Here is a 15,831-nt window from a genome sequence, read left to right on the forward strand (position 1 = left end):
TGCATTCTTGGAATTCATTTGGTGCTCAGTATAGTGACTGCTTGATTTCATATTTGATCTGGAAAATATTCATCTCCCTGAAACTTAAACCATCTAAAATCTTAGGGTAATTCACAAGTACTAGATGTGCATTGAGCAGTAATTAAATGAAAACATTATGAATTTCCTATTTGTTCTGATAATTACTTTTTCCTCAAACTACACTTTTGAAATGCTGAGCAAAGCTTTGTGAGTCATGAGCATTCCTACCATTGTTAGCCTAATATGTGTTTGAATATAGTTTAATATGAGGCAGCACATCGTACTGAAAATTGTGATGAATCTGAAATTAGAAAACTTGGGTTTAAGTAGCAGCTTGAACCTTGGAAAAATTACTTAACTCCTCTGGGCCTCAGTCTCCTCTAGTATTAAATGCCTTTTCTGCCTCACAAAGATGCTGGGAATCAACCGAGGGGCTGGAGCAAAAGTGGGAGGCAATAGAGGGCTTTGCAAATGATGTGTGTCATTATTAGTCATTTGTCATGTAAGTAAGCAAAACAGCCGTTTTTCTAAAAGCATGTAAAAATGCAAAGAAAGTCACTGGATCAGGATAAAAGCTTGTGTTTCCAGTCTGTAACACTTTTTCTTCTTTCAGCATTCAGTTGTAGATGAAAGCCCCATGTAAGAGCATGCCAATGGTAAAATTATGTGAATACAAGGGCAGCACTTTTCATCTCTCCAGAGAAGCTGGCAACAGTGATTTATCAACTGATTTACAAGGTGTGAAGACCATGGTGAGAAATGGGTTAATAAAGGTTCAGCAAAGAAGCTGATAAAGCTGTCTACTACGTCCCCAGAGGAAAGAGCAAGAGTAAAAAGGCTTAAAAAAGGGAATCATTTCTGAAATTCCTTAGAGGATGGATTGGTGCTTGTTGGTTAGGCACAGAGGTAGTATAGATCAGGTTAGCAGTAGGGTGGGAGAATTATGGGTGCACAGTGAATAAGAAAATTGTATAGGTTCATTATCCAACATGTCAACCAGCTGGGCTAAAATTGTAGCTGACAAGTTAGGACCCTGAGTCAAACATCTCATCTCCAAGATGCTAAGACAGGGTTAGAGCTAAGCAGGCTCACAGGATGGAAGTCACTGGAACATGGAGCTTCTTGTAAGCAGAGCACAGAGCCAATTATAAGATGGAGGGTAAAGTTTAGTCCTAGAACATGTCACAGATTCAAGGGTAAAAGATAAGAGCGAGGTCTGCAGCAAGAGTGTCCTGATACTGGGTCATGTGGGAACCGACCTATAGCAGTGCTTCTCTGATTGTATTGTACAAAATAAAATACCCAGGGATCTATTAAAGTGCAAATTCTGGTCGAGTGTTCTAAGGTAGGGTCTGAGATTGAATCTGAGATTCTGCATTTCTAACAAGCTCCTGGAGATGCCACAACTGCTGGTTCTTGGACCACACTTCGGAGGAGAGAGGATCCAGATAGAGCATCTTAAATTCTCCCTGAAAGAATAAGATTAGTTCTTGAGCCTGGCTGAGGAAAAAGCAAGGAAGAGGGCAGTGTTTGAACACAAGGGAAAGTGATCTGAGCTATGAGAAGCAGAGCGATAGGGAGGTGAATCTCGGCAGGAAGCTGTGCTGGCTGCCTTCTTTTGTGGTCTCTTCTATAAATCCTATGGTTGGAGTCATCTCCCTGAAATTCATCAAAGTGTCCAGTGGTACATATTCTATTTGCTCTCCATGTAAGCAGAACCATCTAGTCTAAATTAATAATCCTTATAGGAAACTAACCGAAGTCTCACATCTTTCAGGGAACATTTGTTGTATCTTAAAATATAGGCAGTATATGTAGGAGTCTTCTGGAGGAAAATTTCTTAATATAAAGAAATAGCTATTAGAGAAATTTCCAGATCTGTAGAAGCAAGAGAGATTCGAGGTGCCTCTGGCATCTTTATATTCTAGTCGTGAGCAACCCTTTTACATGTGCGCCACTTCACTTAAACTAAAAATGTCAGTAGAATGTTTTTACATGCTATATTATTTTATATTCATATTTTGTATAATCTACTTTTTTTATTTGACTAATACACGCCTAGCTCAGTTTTTTTTTGTCTTAGCAGCAATACTGTATTCCAATGAAGGAATGTACTGTACTTAACCAATCTCTCGATGACTGTAGATGACTTCTAGCCTTTGAATAGTATAAAACACTTGATGACTTAATGCTTTGAGTGAAGTTTATGTGAGTTGAGTATTAGCAGTGCTAAAGATGGAGTGAAGTAGCAATAGAGGGATTTCACAGTTGGGAGATTAGTTGGCACCAGAGTCCACACTCAGACACTGCAGCTTCATCTGGAGATGTCTAACTCAGGGGAGAAGGAGAAGGAAGGGAAGCTGCCGTTTCACAGGGGGTGGTGGCAGGGGAGTGGGGCAGCATCTGGGACTGACAACGTGGTGGTGGATAGAAGACCCTGTGCCGATAAACAGCTTCTTAGTTTATGAAGTATCCAGAGGATATGTTCTTGCTGGAATTCTTCCCTGGGCAGGGTAGTAGAGATGGTGATGATGGTGTGGGCTGGGAGTTATTTCTTCCTGCATCTGTGTCTCTCCCCTGCTTTATCCCATACTAAATCCTATAACGTATATGCACAGATTCAAATGTCACAGCCTCAGCAGCAGTCTCTGCCCCTGAATCATCTTTGTGGTGTGAGCAGCTTTCCCTGCCTAAGTCCCAGGGGTGGGGAAAGGACTGGTCGGAATAAATCAGCTTGGGAAGGACATTCTTACTGCATGTGTAAATGACATACTGAGTAGGAATAATTCAGTCAGACTTTATTGGCTATGAATCCTGCCTCTATCACATATGAGCTATATGGCCTTGGACAAGATCCCTAATTTCTTTTAGCCAAGTTTCCTCATCTGTATGTATAAAGTTAAAATGAAGAAAATCCATTTAAAGCATATAGCATAATCCCTAGAATATAGCAGGTATCCTAACAAATGTTATTATTTGTTGACATTGATATTTGTAGTTTCTCTTCTTGAAATTGTATCTATGGTCTATTATGAAGCAAAGGCAGTCATTTGTAACCTATATGGTGATGATTAATCATCATTTTAAACACATAAACCATAGGAGATGTGTGTGTGTGTATACACACCTATACTGACTTACATTCTTAATTGCCAAAGGATTTACCTCCATTAATTCTGTTTTCAGATCACGCATGGGAAAAAACCCATTTGAAATGTAATTTAAGGAAACATTGATAGGTTCTGTTTTGGTTGACATTGTTAAAATTTTCTGTCATTGGGCATTTTTTACGAAGCAGCTTTCTGATAAAATATCGTGGTAAGTGCACTTCTTGAGTTTGAAAAAATACTATAGATTCTGGCAAAATGTCTTTCTGAACTGAAGCTATGAATAACATCATATATATGACACATATATATTTGTGCAGTTGTCTGAAGCAGGGTTGTTTCTAGTTACAATCGAGAAAATTGAGTCCTAATTGCCCAAACTTTCCAGATAGAGTTTACCATGATCTTGAACTCAGTTAAGATTCCTGACTTGCCACTGGAAACACCAGTGGTTGGATCACACTAGATCCTGATTAAGGAACAAAATATCAAGTTGAAGCTAAATCTAGCATTCAACTTAATGCGGTGGTAGAGCTAAAATAGTTATACTTTAGACACAAAAGGAACCCCTTTGGGGGATTGCTTGCAATTTCTTCACACACAGATAAATATTTTTGGAATATTAAAATAAGATTCTTCACAGGGAAAATTATCATTACTTAGTTATTCCTATTCCAAATGTATTTCCATTTAACCTGCATTAACTTTTTATATAATATAAATGTATCTTTGTGAACACAGAGTCAATAGACATGTATACTGGTAATTGTTTATAATTATATAAGATATATGTGGATATTTATAAACACCCTATTATATATTCATTGGTATAGAAAAGTATCTATGTATAGAGAATGCTTGCTGAGAAGGTTAATAAGGTAAACGAGGTTATAAGCCAATTTTCCCCTATTTTAAGAGAAGGGTTTGTACAAATTTGACACATTATCGGTTTGTATTCAAATGAAGGGAATGATCTTAGACATTCATTAAAGCAAACTCAGCAGGGTATCTAATTGAAAAAACTTCGCCGCAGTTAGTATGAATTACTGTATCTATTTGAGAGTAATAAAACTGCAGTTATTTAAAAAATTCTGTAAAGATGCTATCTCAAAATTATTTTAGAAGTAGGTGAGGAAATAATAGCACACATGCTCACTTGTTCAGTTTTCAACTTATCGACCTGAATTAGCAAAGTCTTGGTGGTTTTCCTAAAGTTCCTTCAATTGGAGAACATTCAAGAAGGGAAGAGATATACCAATTTTTTCAACTCCCTACTAATCGTCACTTACTATGTGTCTGACCTACTCTGGGCCAATAAAATATTCTGATCCAACTCTATAATCTGCCAGGGACCCAGAACCATCCAGGCTGGGGCAGCATTATGTGTCTCATGTTCCCTCAGAGTGCCTTCCCACTCAAGGGTCCTACATCTCTGAGCCCTGCTCCACTATGGGCATTACGGTCTTAGGTTTTCTTTGTATATAACCAGACCGTCAAAGCAATCTCCTGGCTCAAACACTCTAGGTCAGCCTTGGGCATAATTCCAACTGCAGGTGAGAGGTGCTCCACCTCTATCCTCCCAGTCTCATGTTGGCCACCTCTGCTTGGTCTTGAAATAAAGTCCATTTATTTATCCAACACTTACCTCAACAAGTGACTGCCATATGCTAAGACTCTAGGGATACAGGAGCATAAGACAGATTTAGTTTTTACTCTTACAGAGTTTATAATCTAGTAGTGGATGGAATCAGAACTTCAGCTGAATATGTTGCATCATTATCTTCTTTAATTTTCACATGAGGAAACAGAGGCCATGTGAGGCTAAGTAACTTTCAGAACTTCACAAACTAACATGTAATGGAATCAGGCATCAAACAAATGTGTCCAATGCCAGACCTTTGTCCTTTATATCATAGTACATTGCCCCCTACCTGAGCTTTCCTTCTATTTATTCCATACCACCTAGTGTGAGAATGATTTTGAAAGGTCATATAAAAAACATTGATTTCAAAGGAATGGCTGCTGCACAGCCCTGTACCCTTATTCCAACGATGCTGCCATTTTGCATGCATTGATGAACTGAGTAACATTTACTGAGTAATATTTGCTGCTCACCTAACACCGTGCTAGGTTCTGAGGCTACAGGAGTAAGCAAGACAAAGTGGTGAGACAATTAACAAACAAATAGGTAACATGACAATGAACAGATTAAGTCCTATGAAGAGAATAAACCAGGTGAGAATAGGAATTTACTTCTGAAAGTTTCTATGGACAGTATAAGTATCTTTGAAATGTAAACATTTTACTGTGGGAGTGTTACTCATTGAGGAACTCATCTTACCTGGACTTGAAAGGCTCTAGACAGCAGCAGCACAGATACAGCAAATATTGTTGTGACTGTTGCTGTTGCCACAACTATTGTCTCATGTCTGAGTTATCCTCATTCTCACTTGGTTTATTAAGCACTTTCACATTATATAAGTAACATAAACATTGTAGAAAATATGGGATAGAAATAATACAGTAAATATTTCCTTTAATTATACTACCCAGATAGCAATGCTATGATATTTTATACATTTCCTCTAGTCACTTTTCTTTATAGTATGTAAGTATACATTACAAAATTAGAAATGTAGCATATGGTTTTGTAACCTGAATTTTCACCTAACATTACATTTTGATTTTTTGACATCTTAAAAGGCTCTTCAAAATCATCTCTACTAACTACATTTTTATAGCATATAGGAATATAATTAATTGTGTTATATACTGGACACTTATGTAGTTTCCAAGTTTTTGCTATTTTGAGTAAGGTTACAGTGAATCTTTGCAATAAATTGTTGTCCACATATTAAATTATTTCTTTTGGACAGATTCCTAGAAGTGAAGGTCAAGGGTGAAAGGACATGAACCCTTTTAAGGCTTTTGAAACAAATGGCCAAAATGATTTATGAAAATATTGTAAATTTACCCTCCCAACAGCAGTCTTAATGCGTTTCCACCAAGACTGAGAACTATCAATAAAAACTTCCTAATTTGATAGCTAAAAATATCATCTCATTACTGTTTTAATTAGCATTTCTTTAATTACAAGTAAGATTTAACATTTTTTATATTTATTGGTCAATTTTATTTACTGGATTACTGTTAATATTATTTATTTATTTGATTTTTATATTACTTATATATACCTTGCTTTCTTAAAAAGATTTAAGTCAGCTTAAAGGTCACAAACAATACAAGATAGCATAAATTAAAATAGAGTGAACTAATAAAAAGGAAACAATATTGTTTCCACAGTGACAATAAATCTGCTATTAGTGGCCAAGCAATTTGTCTCCAAATTACTCTCAAGAAGTTACCTTAATAAAGGAATCTTGACATTTACCCAGTTCACCTTGACAATGAGGTGGGGGAGAGAGGGAGAAATTGTTCAAGATAAATATAATTTTTACTGGTATTAATATCTGACAAGACTTTAACTATTATTATTATTTTGTGCCCCCTAGGTATCAGACACTATGCAAGGTGATTTAGTCGGATTATTTTATTTAACCTCTATAACTACTTAATGGGGGGCAGTACTATATTAACTTCACTTATAGTAGTGTCTGCCATATGGGGAGTGGTCAATGAATATTAAGTATTTCAATATCTAGAGAAACATACCTTGAGTCTTTCTATAAGATTAACATGTATTTTTAAAAGTTTCAGAAATCAAACAAACAAAAAAGCTTTTTGGGATTTTGACTGGACTTGCTTTAAACCTATATTACTAATAAAGGAAATTTTGATATCTTTAAATATTCAATCTTCCAATTTGGTAATATGGTAGGTTATTCTGTCCAAACCATCTTTTATTACATTAAATTTTTTTTTAAACACAATTGTTATAGAGGGTACTTCTATGTTCTATCATGAATTTTTGTGGCTAGAGTGAATAGGATATTTCTCCTGTTACGTTTTCCACCTGGAAGTACATGGTAGGAAGTGTTCCCAGACCATGGCATTTTTTGGACTTCTCTTCTTTTGAGAAGTTTTCCCTCTGTGATGTCTGGTGAACAAAATCCTCTACTTTGTTACTTGTCTGATTCCCATTGTTCTCCTTTTCTGGCTTTCCAATCTTGTAGTTCATGATGGAGTGGTCAGGATGGCCCCCTCCTCCCTCGTGCCTCAGGGCTTCTGCACATGCTGCCCCGTCACCCCACAGTGCTCTTCTGTGACACCCCCGCCAAGTCCCCTTTGTCTCATTTACCTCCTTCAGATCTCAGCCAGAACTTCTTTCCCCATGGGGGCGCCTTTGACTCTCCATTCAGATCAGATCTCCTGCACAGCTCCCAGATTACACTGCATTTTCCTTCACAGCAGTTTAGCATGGCTTTAATCATTGGCTGACTTACGTGCTCTCTTGATTAATGTCTTTCTTTCTCACTAAATTCCGTGTTGCAAGGACAGTGTCTATTTTGCTTACTCCTAAATTCCTAGCCACCTAGCATGGTGCCTGGAACAGAAGGTGCTGTTACTGGATGAAGTAAAGAAAGAATGAGTGGTTTGATGTAGTTAAGTTTCCTTTCCTCTCACCTCAAATCCCATTTTCAGTGTTTTATTTGCCTTGGAGTTATGGCATCTCCCCCTTCTTGATGGCCAGCTTTTATTATATGAATTCATATGTTTTATTGGGCAGCCACATGCTTGTTATATGAAGATCAATAAAGGTGGCTTTTATTATTTTGGGAAATGCCTCTCATTTCATACTAGGGCTATGCCAATGTCCTTGCTTTAATATTTCTGGTTAACATTTGCTCTTGCCTTCACAGCATGTCTATTTAATTTTTAATATTTACTTGAATGTTCACTAGGACTATTTTCCTAAAGCAATACTGTCATTTTTCCCTGTACAACAATGGCACACTAGCCTCCTATTCCCTCTAAGAAGCTGATATTTTCTTTTTCTTTCTTTCTTTTATTTATTTTTGTATTAAATACTCAGGGCTAAAGGTGGAGAAGCTGAAAAGAAGTACTAGAAAGTCCATTAAAATCAGCAAATAGCTCATTTGAGTGCTCATGTGTCTCTTTAGCCAGACAAATTCAGCTCTATGAGAGGAGATGGAGTTTTATTTTTCAGTGAACTTTGTTTTGTGAAGTGATTTTTTTCATCTCGTCTCATATCCCAGAAGAGCAGATGTCAATGGCTGGAAGGTTCTAAGAATGCCCAGATCTATTCCTCAGACCATAGACCCAAAAGGAGACCTTGCCGAACAAAAATGATACTGCAGTTTCTATCCATCTGTCAACCATCCCAAAATGCTAAAAGGAAATGACTTTGAATGATGAGGCAATGGGTGCTTGCTTCCATCTGTCTACTTTAATTTCAGCATCACCTATAATGAGTAGTGCTAGTTTTATGTCAGGGAAATACTCAAATAAGCTCTATTAAATACATCACTCATAAATTCTTGCTTTCATGGTCTCATGCTTCAAGAGCCCACCCACTTTGATGCATGGAGCTTGCCTCCCAGATGAGTTGGTGGGAGGCTGTGAGAAGATATATATATTACTCTTAGTGTAAAATAAATTATTCTGGCAAAAATAGTTAAGCGAGGATAGAACCGTCCTCTTGAATCTTATTTGCACAGCAGGCCAGTTCTTCTCCCTTGGGGTTATCTGCAGGAGCCGCCAGCAACAAGATTATTTCTTTCCTCTGACCCCCTATCAGGGAAAAAAGATTTCAACCTCCCTTGGCTGCAGCAACATGTAGTGAATCATAAATTCGTCTGTCTTGCACAGCCTTTTGCTTTTAACTTTATTTCTGATTCAAAGTAGCTGGTTGAAGCCAAGGAATCTCAGCCCTGAAATGGTGATAAAATATTCACCCTTTTAATTCTTAACAGTTTTATTAATTGTGTTAAATGTATAGCCAGAATGCTAAACAATTATGATCAAGAAGAAAAATGGAGCTATTACATTCATTGTAAGTTATCTGATATCAGAGTTACAGACACTTACTCAGACAGGACTCAATTTGTAGACAGACCATGTAGAAATACAGATCATCACAAATCTTTTAAGTCGATAGGTTTTCATACAAACATATCTTCCCAGAGAAATACAAGTGGTGTTTAGATTCTAAGGCTAATATTTAAAAAATAGCCAAAATTTGGGGCTAGAAATAGAAACTATTTATACAAAATAAGAAAACACTTATAATTTAAAATATATTACAATTATAATTATAAAATATTATTCTATTTCAAAAGAAAAGTCATTTTAAGGAAAGAGTAGATGGAACTTTGGGGGAGTCTCTTTTTCAGACTTGGGGTGCCTAGATGGCCTCTAGGAACTAATGGCATCAATTCCTTGGACCACATTTCTTAATAAAATGCTTCTAAGGAAGTCTGGAAGTTATCATTCTCAAAGCTTTAGGACACACAATTATAACAAAGATTTGGGGAGATTATCTCAAGGTAACCAAAGAGTTAAAGGAGAAGGAGAGAAGGCAGGTGTTTAACACATTGACTGCCACATTAGAAAAAAACATTTTTTCCCTGGGGCCATAGTGTTTTATTAAAACAAAATGATCCTTTCTAATTTGTTACTTTTTATTATTTTCTGTGTGTAAGTTATATGCAATGCAATTCATGTTTTTAGAATTAAATTGCCAATATTAATTGTAACTAAGAAAATCAAGATTTTTATGAACCAATTGCAGGGTTTTGCTTCATTGGGTCCTGGGGTTAAAACTAGCCTGAGTTAAATACAACTCACATGGCAGTCAATGTGTTAAGACCATTAATGGGGAGGCACAGGACAACTCATGTGAGATGAATTAAATGAGGAGACTTGTGAGTAGTGAAAATGGGGTGAAAATGGCAAGCCATCCTAATATCCAGTAGATGAGGGGAATGACAGGATATGAAGAGAAATGAGACAAGGAGTTAGAAGCAGAAGAGTCTGCAGAGTATGACCAATATTCCACATAAAATGTCACCTCTCATTCAGATTTGGGGGATTTTCTAGCTTATGGCAAAACCTCCCACAAATGTCCCAAAAGAACCACAGAGATCTGTAACTCTGATGTAAACAATAAGTTCTCCCTCATCAGAACTAAAATGTTATCAATGTGAATTTGAAAAATGAAAATGGAATTTTGAAAAATACCAGAAAAAATTAAATCACATAAGCCTAGTTTCATCAGACATTAAAATACACACACACACACACACACACACACACACACACACACACACACACATACACACACATATACACATTAATTCTCATTGTCTTATTCATTGATCCACTTCTATCCTTTCTGATAACCACCAGCAAGAAGCTAGGCATGGTAGGTAGGGTGATACCAATCTTCTCAATAAATCAAAATTCAGTCTATAGAGTGGCTTTCATGGACCTGTGTGGCTGCTACAGGTCACCTTTTTCTCTTTATCTTTCACCTCATCTCCCTGCAAATCCCCTATTCAGTACCCCAGGACTCCTTATTGATCGTGCTTTCCTTCAAACAGCTATTTTCTTTCCATCACCTTTTCCCTTGGAAATCTCATACCCCTAGGGCTTTAATACACAGCATTGCCTCCCCACCCCGGGCTTCCCTCTAGCTTCAGTCTCACTCCTATTTCCAAATGTCTGCTGGATTTTACCTGGCTGTTCAAAACAGGTTTTAAAATGCTATGTGTGAAACCGAACCGATCACTGTCTTTTCTGCTTCCTTGAATGGTACCATCATTTTCTCAGACACTCAGGGCTGTGGCTTTGCAGGTATGGCTCTTTGTTGTCTCTCCCATCCAAGTAATTGCCAGGTCCTACTCATTTGTGCAATATTTCTTGCATCCTTTTTTCTTTCTATCAGTGACCATAGCTGTAACTTCCACTCTGTTCATTTTCTTTCTCTTTCAGTCTTGTCTGCCTGCTGCTACTGAAGCAGTCATTTTAAATAGAGACTACTACTCTGTGCTGTTCTATTGTTCAAAAATGGCAACGGATCTCTATTGAAGTTCACTTTTCTTAGCCTGACATCAAAGATTCTCTGTTGCATTAACTAAACTTAATTTCTTCTGATTTAGACCTTACCTCCTTTCCTTCCTGTAATGTATGTTGTGTCTAAATCGAACACTTAGTGGTATCTTAATTGTGCTTTATACTTTCCACCTCCAAGTAGTTCCTTCTGCTCCTTCTGGAATGTTCGTTTCTCCTCCCCTGGTACACATGTTCAAATGCTGACTATTCAATAACAAGCATGACCTTTACCTTGTTAAGCAAGCTTTCCTTTGATGCACTGAGTTGAAGGTGATCATCTTTTCCTTGCACTTTGACAGTACTTCTGTTTCTAAACTTTGGCATATTTATAACTTTTTAGGTTGTTCCTTCTTTTGTTTATATTTCTTCTTCCCTATTTGATTAAAGTCAAATAATTTGATTTATGTAACTCTGAATTTCTCTATATCACTTAGTCTATGTAAAAGGTATAGTCCTCCTCAAGGAAGTTAGCATTGGTAGGAGAGAAAAGCACTCACGCAAGTAACTACAGTATATTTAAGAATAGATACTGAGTGACTGGAAGAGGGTATTAAAATCATTTTTATTTTATGTCCCTGTGGAAGAGTGAGGACATTATGTAGTCTATATAATACTACCTATGTGGACGAAAATTAAAAAATTCTGTCATCAACATTATTCTCCAAAAGTCCTGGTAAATATTACTCAGCCAGATAATCTAGGTGTCTTTTTATGGAAAAAAAACCTCTAAGTGAGAGATTTTAAGATAGAAACAACATTAGTACAGATATATATACATTTTTGGGAATCTTAGTGGAAATTCATTTGTCATTTCACTTTGAAAATGGTTTAGATTTAAGCTTGTCCAACTTCATTAAGAACTGACTTAATGTAATGTTGACTTTGTCCATTTCTGCTGACTTTGTCTTGTGGGCTGGGTTAGATTTCTAGAAATTTCACCTCTTTATTCTGGGGTGGAATGATCATTCCATTTTGCTTAAAAATAGTTTTACTGCTGTGTATAGTTTATCTTTACAATTTTCTTTTTAATCTTTTAGTATAATCACTGTTTCAGGTTTTTCATGCACAGTATCCATAACTTATTAATAATTTTGGCAACCCTTGTTTCTGATAAATGAAACTCTAGTCAGTATTGTGTTCAGTTTTCTACATAAGATAATGGTCTGAAATCTGCACAATAGGCATATATTAGATTTTTTTTATACTAGATTGGACTGAATACTTTTCATTTTGCATTTATAGTTTAGGAGTCACATTGGCAAGATTCTCACAAAAAAAAATCTGAGTAATTCTCTAGCGAGACTGTGAACCTTCAGGAGATTTACAGGACTATTGGGGCAAAGAATAAACAAAGGCTGCTAATGCTGGTACAGAATGTGAATGCTGAAGCATTACCAACATCTCTCTTTAGGATGATGCATTTATTTATGCTAATGAATTTATTTGTGTTCACTGAATTCCAGCTCATAACATAAAGCCCCGAGTATTCATTAAGAAGCAATAAAAATCCTTGCTTAGCCAGTGAGGCATTATTAGCTGAATCCTCTCATGAGGTTCATGTCACTGCTCAGGAAGTTTGTAGTATATGGGTCAAATTTCTTATGTTCTTTTAGTTGCAAAACAGAACTTAGATCCTAATCGAAACCATCTATGAGTATTCTCTAAAGCTGCCACCAGCTCTCTGGGCTACTCCATCGTTTGCTAAAGATAGTTACAAATGTCCTGTTTGTTGATGTTCTATGAAATTAATTTTATGTGTTTAGAGAAATTTATAGTAAATGGTTCAATACATTGAGACTTGGTGCGACAAGGGGCATTTAGAAGGCATGGTGAGTGTTTTACAATTTGAAATGCTCTGCTTAGTTGCTCTAAACATGGTATGTCCTGAGTGTTCCCATTGAATTGAAGCTGTCTCTAATCTCTACTAGGTATGTCCTACACAGTGGAATGCACTTCTGCTTAAGATCTGCATCCTGTTATCCATAAGTACTGTAGTACTTCCTTGAGTTTCCTTCTAATTACCTTGGACCTTGACAGACCCCTCCTCTCTAATCCCACTGCATTGGACTAGGTTCTCTATACCCCTAGTCACTGAGAGGGGCCCTGGTTTAATCCAGAGAGAATATAGACATGGATGTACTTACCTGAGCATCACCACTGCTTTCCCTGTTTACCTACACTCCACACTTCCTTTCCTTTCCACTCTTAGGGTCAGATCTTTAGGATATCAAAGACAGCCCAGATAGACACAGTTTCTTGAATATCCTTGGGCTGCTGGCACTCTCCCTTCAACCCCAGGTGGCCAGCTGTACAGCTAGTCCTGCTACCTCAGTTTGTTCAGGACTGCTTGTTCTATACTCATTGGGTTCCCTAGAAGTTGACTTTGGGTGCTTACAATGAAATGTTAATTCTTTCCATTTTATCATGTTTTTTAATGGTAAAATTCTTTATTTTTTAAAATACAGACCCCCCTATTTATTTCAATTAATTCCCAAGAGAAGTAATTCATCAGTTTTTAAGGTCTGCTTTGGGTGAAAATGCCTTACAAGACTATTTCCTAATAGTCATTCTATCAGATGTTCAAATAATACAATGAAAAGGTGCACTAATAGATACAATATTTCTACTAGAAAGACATTCTCTAGAAAAATCACTTTTGAAACTCCTTACTCTTTTTTTTCATTTAATAAAACCATGAAGCATTTAGTTCAACCAGGACACAGACTTTTAGAGCAATCTCTTTAGTTGGTTGAAAGAATATTCTTGCATTAGATGGAAGAATATGGACACACTACAAAATGTGGAATTATAATGGACAATAAAGAAAGCCAGAGTAAAAGGAAGTATTACCTTAGGGTCATGTATTCCAGAAAGCTCTTCATAGATCTTCTCACCTACCATGACGGCAGCCAAGTTTGCAGTGTATGTAGAAAGGCAAAACATACAGAAAATGGCCCAAAGGTTCATTAGAAACCTTCCAGTCCAGCATTTCGGGGGTTTGATGGCTACCGTTCTACCAAACAAGAGGGCATAACAGACATTCAAGGCTGAAGAAAAGGAGAAGACTTTACTTCTATTCCGCCCCTTGGGAGTCATTCCAAAGGGGCTCTTCCATTCATACAGAGTGAGAAACATGGCAGTGATGTGCAGAGCCACGAAAATCCCCAGCCACATTGTCCAGTGGAGTGGCCACATGAAGGCTCCAATGGGAGCTGCTGTGTCTCGGGTCCTCACTAAGATGCCCAAGCTGGTGGAGAAAAAAGGGCTGGTGAAATCTATCACCTGGCTCCGTGCAGTATTGATGCTGAAGGAAGTGACTGCCATGTGGGCAGTCCCACTCAGGAGATCACCCACCAGCCCAGTCCAGTGCCCATTTTTCCAGGCTCCATACTTTCCATCCCCAACAATATAGAGATCAAAGTCAAAGTTCATGTCTTCTGCTAGCTTTTCCAGCAGATCGATGCAATATCCATAGCAGCACTTCTTGAATTTAATGGGCACTGTATCATTACCACTGTGGAGACTGCTAAAAAGGCTGTCCAATATAGAAGAGTCATTAGTCATGGGGTCTAGACAGAGCTGGCCAGCGGGGCACAAGCCTTCATCGTCTACCTCCCTTGTGAAGACAAACGGATGCTCAATCAAGGTAACCACTCTCAAGTGTAGCTTACTCGGGTGTTGGAAGTGGGTTTTGTGTCTCTGGGCTGGCTCTGGCCATACTCCATAGTCCATGACAATCTTGCCCCCCTGCCAGCTGCCCAAGCGGGTCCACATGGGCTTTCCCATGGGGTCATGTTGCAGATTCCAGATGAAAAAGTTGTTTTCTGAGCTGATGATGGTGGAACCTTTTACTTTGATGGAACCACTGAGGCCTCTGAAAGTGGTGTTGGCTAGAAACCTGGCAAGGAGGAGCAAAGGCAAGAAGTAAGGAAGAGAGGTGAGGCCAAAGACAGGAAGCACTGTCCTTCTTTGCTTCTCTGTCTTAATAAAAATATGCTCTACTTATTGTTAAAAATGACATTGCCTATAATTTCTTCAGGAATTAATAAAATGGAGTACAATTCTAGGAGTACAATTCTATTTCATTGAGATAATAAGATCTTACCCTTAGGTTCTAACACCTTGATCAGGTGCTTGACTCTTGATCTTATCCCAAACCTTTTAATTACTAGTTAAGAGACATGTTAACTGTTTCTTGTTGTAAACTGTTAAGTATATATTCTCACAACTTTTCAAGCTATGGAGGTTCTTGGCATCTTTAGCGTGTCCAATTTCTACTGTTGACTACATTTGACTGCCACTATATTTGCTCAATAAATATATATTTTTTGTTGTGAGGAATGAATTTTAATAAGTATGTACATACTTTTATAATTGCTTAAAAATTGCATTCAGAGCATTGAAAAATAGCCAAATATTTTTACCAGTGTTTCTTTTTGTAGAGTGGAAACAATTAACATATCTGTCCCCATGAGCCAGTGGAAACTGCATGTTGGGTATCAACCGTGGAACAAAGGAAAAGATGATAAATCAACTTGCAGTTCTCAGGATAGCTTCAGGCTACTCTCCCTCTAAGTCATCAGAGAAAAACAATTGGCCCTGCCTCTAGGGAGCTTTTACCAGAAGTCAAATCAAGGAAAATTACTAACTGATTTCTAACCCTGTGACC

The 15,831-nt window shown here is 37.5% G+C and overlaps 1 protein-coding gene across 1 annotated transcript in view; it reads right to left on the reverse strand.

Moving 5' to 3' along the window:
• Positions 1 to 15,831, reverse strand: part of GRIN3A (glutamate ionotropic receptor NMDA type subunit 3A) — a 154,403-nt gene that overhangs the window by 75,262 nt on the left and 63,310 nt on the right. The window contains exon 3 of the mRNA XM_012768941.2: positions 14,013 to 15,060. Coding sequence (XP_012624395.2) covers positions 14,013 to 15,060 — 1,048 coding nt within the window. The remainder of the gene's footprint in view (positions 1 to 14,012; positions 15,061 to 15,831) is intronic.

Source organism: Microcebus murinus, chromosome 12 (assembly GCF_040939455.1).
Source record: "Microcebus murinus isolate Inina chromosome 12, M.murinus_Inina_mat1.0, whole genome shotgun sequence".
Classification (NCBI taxonomy): domain Eukaryota; kingdom Metazoa; phylum Chordata; class Mammalia; order Primates; family Cheirogaleidae; genus Microcebus; species Microcebus murinus.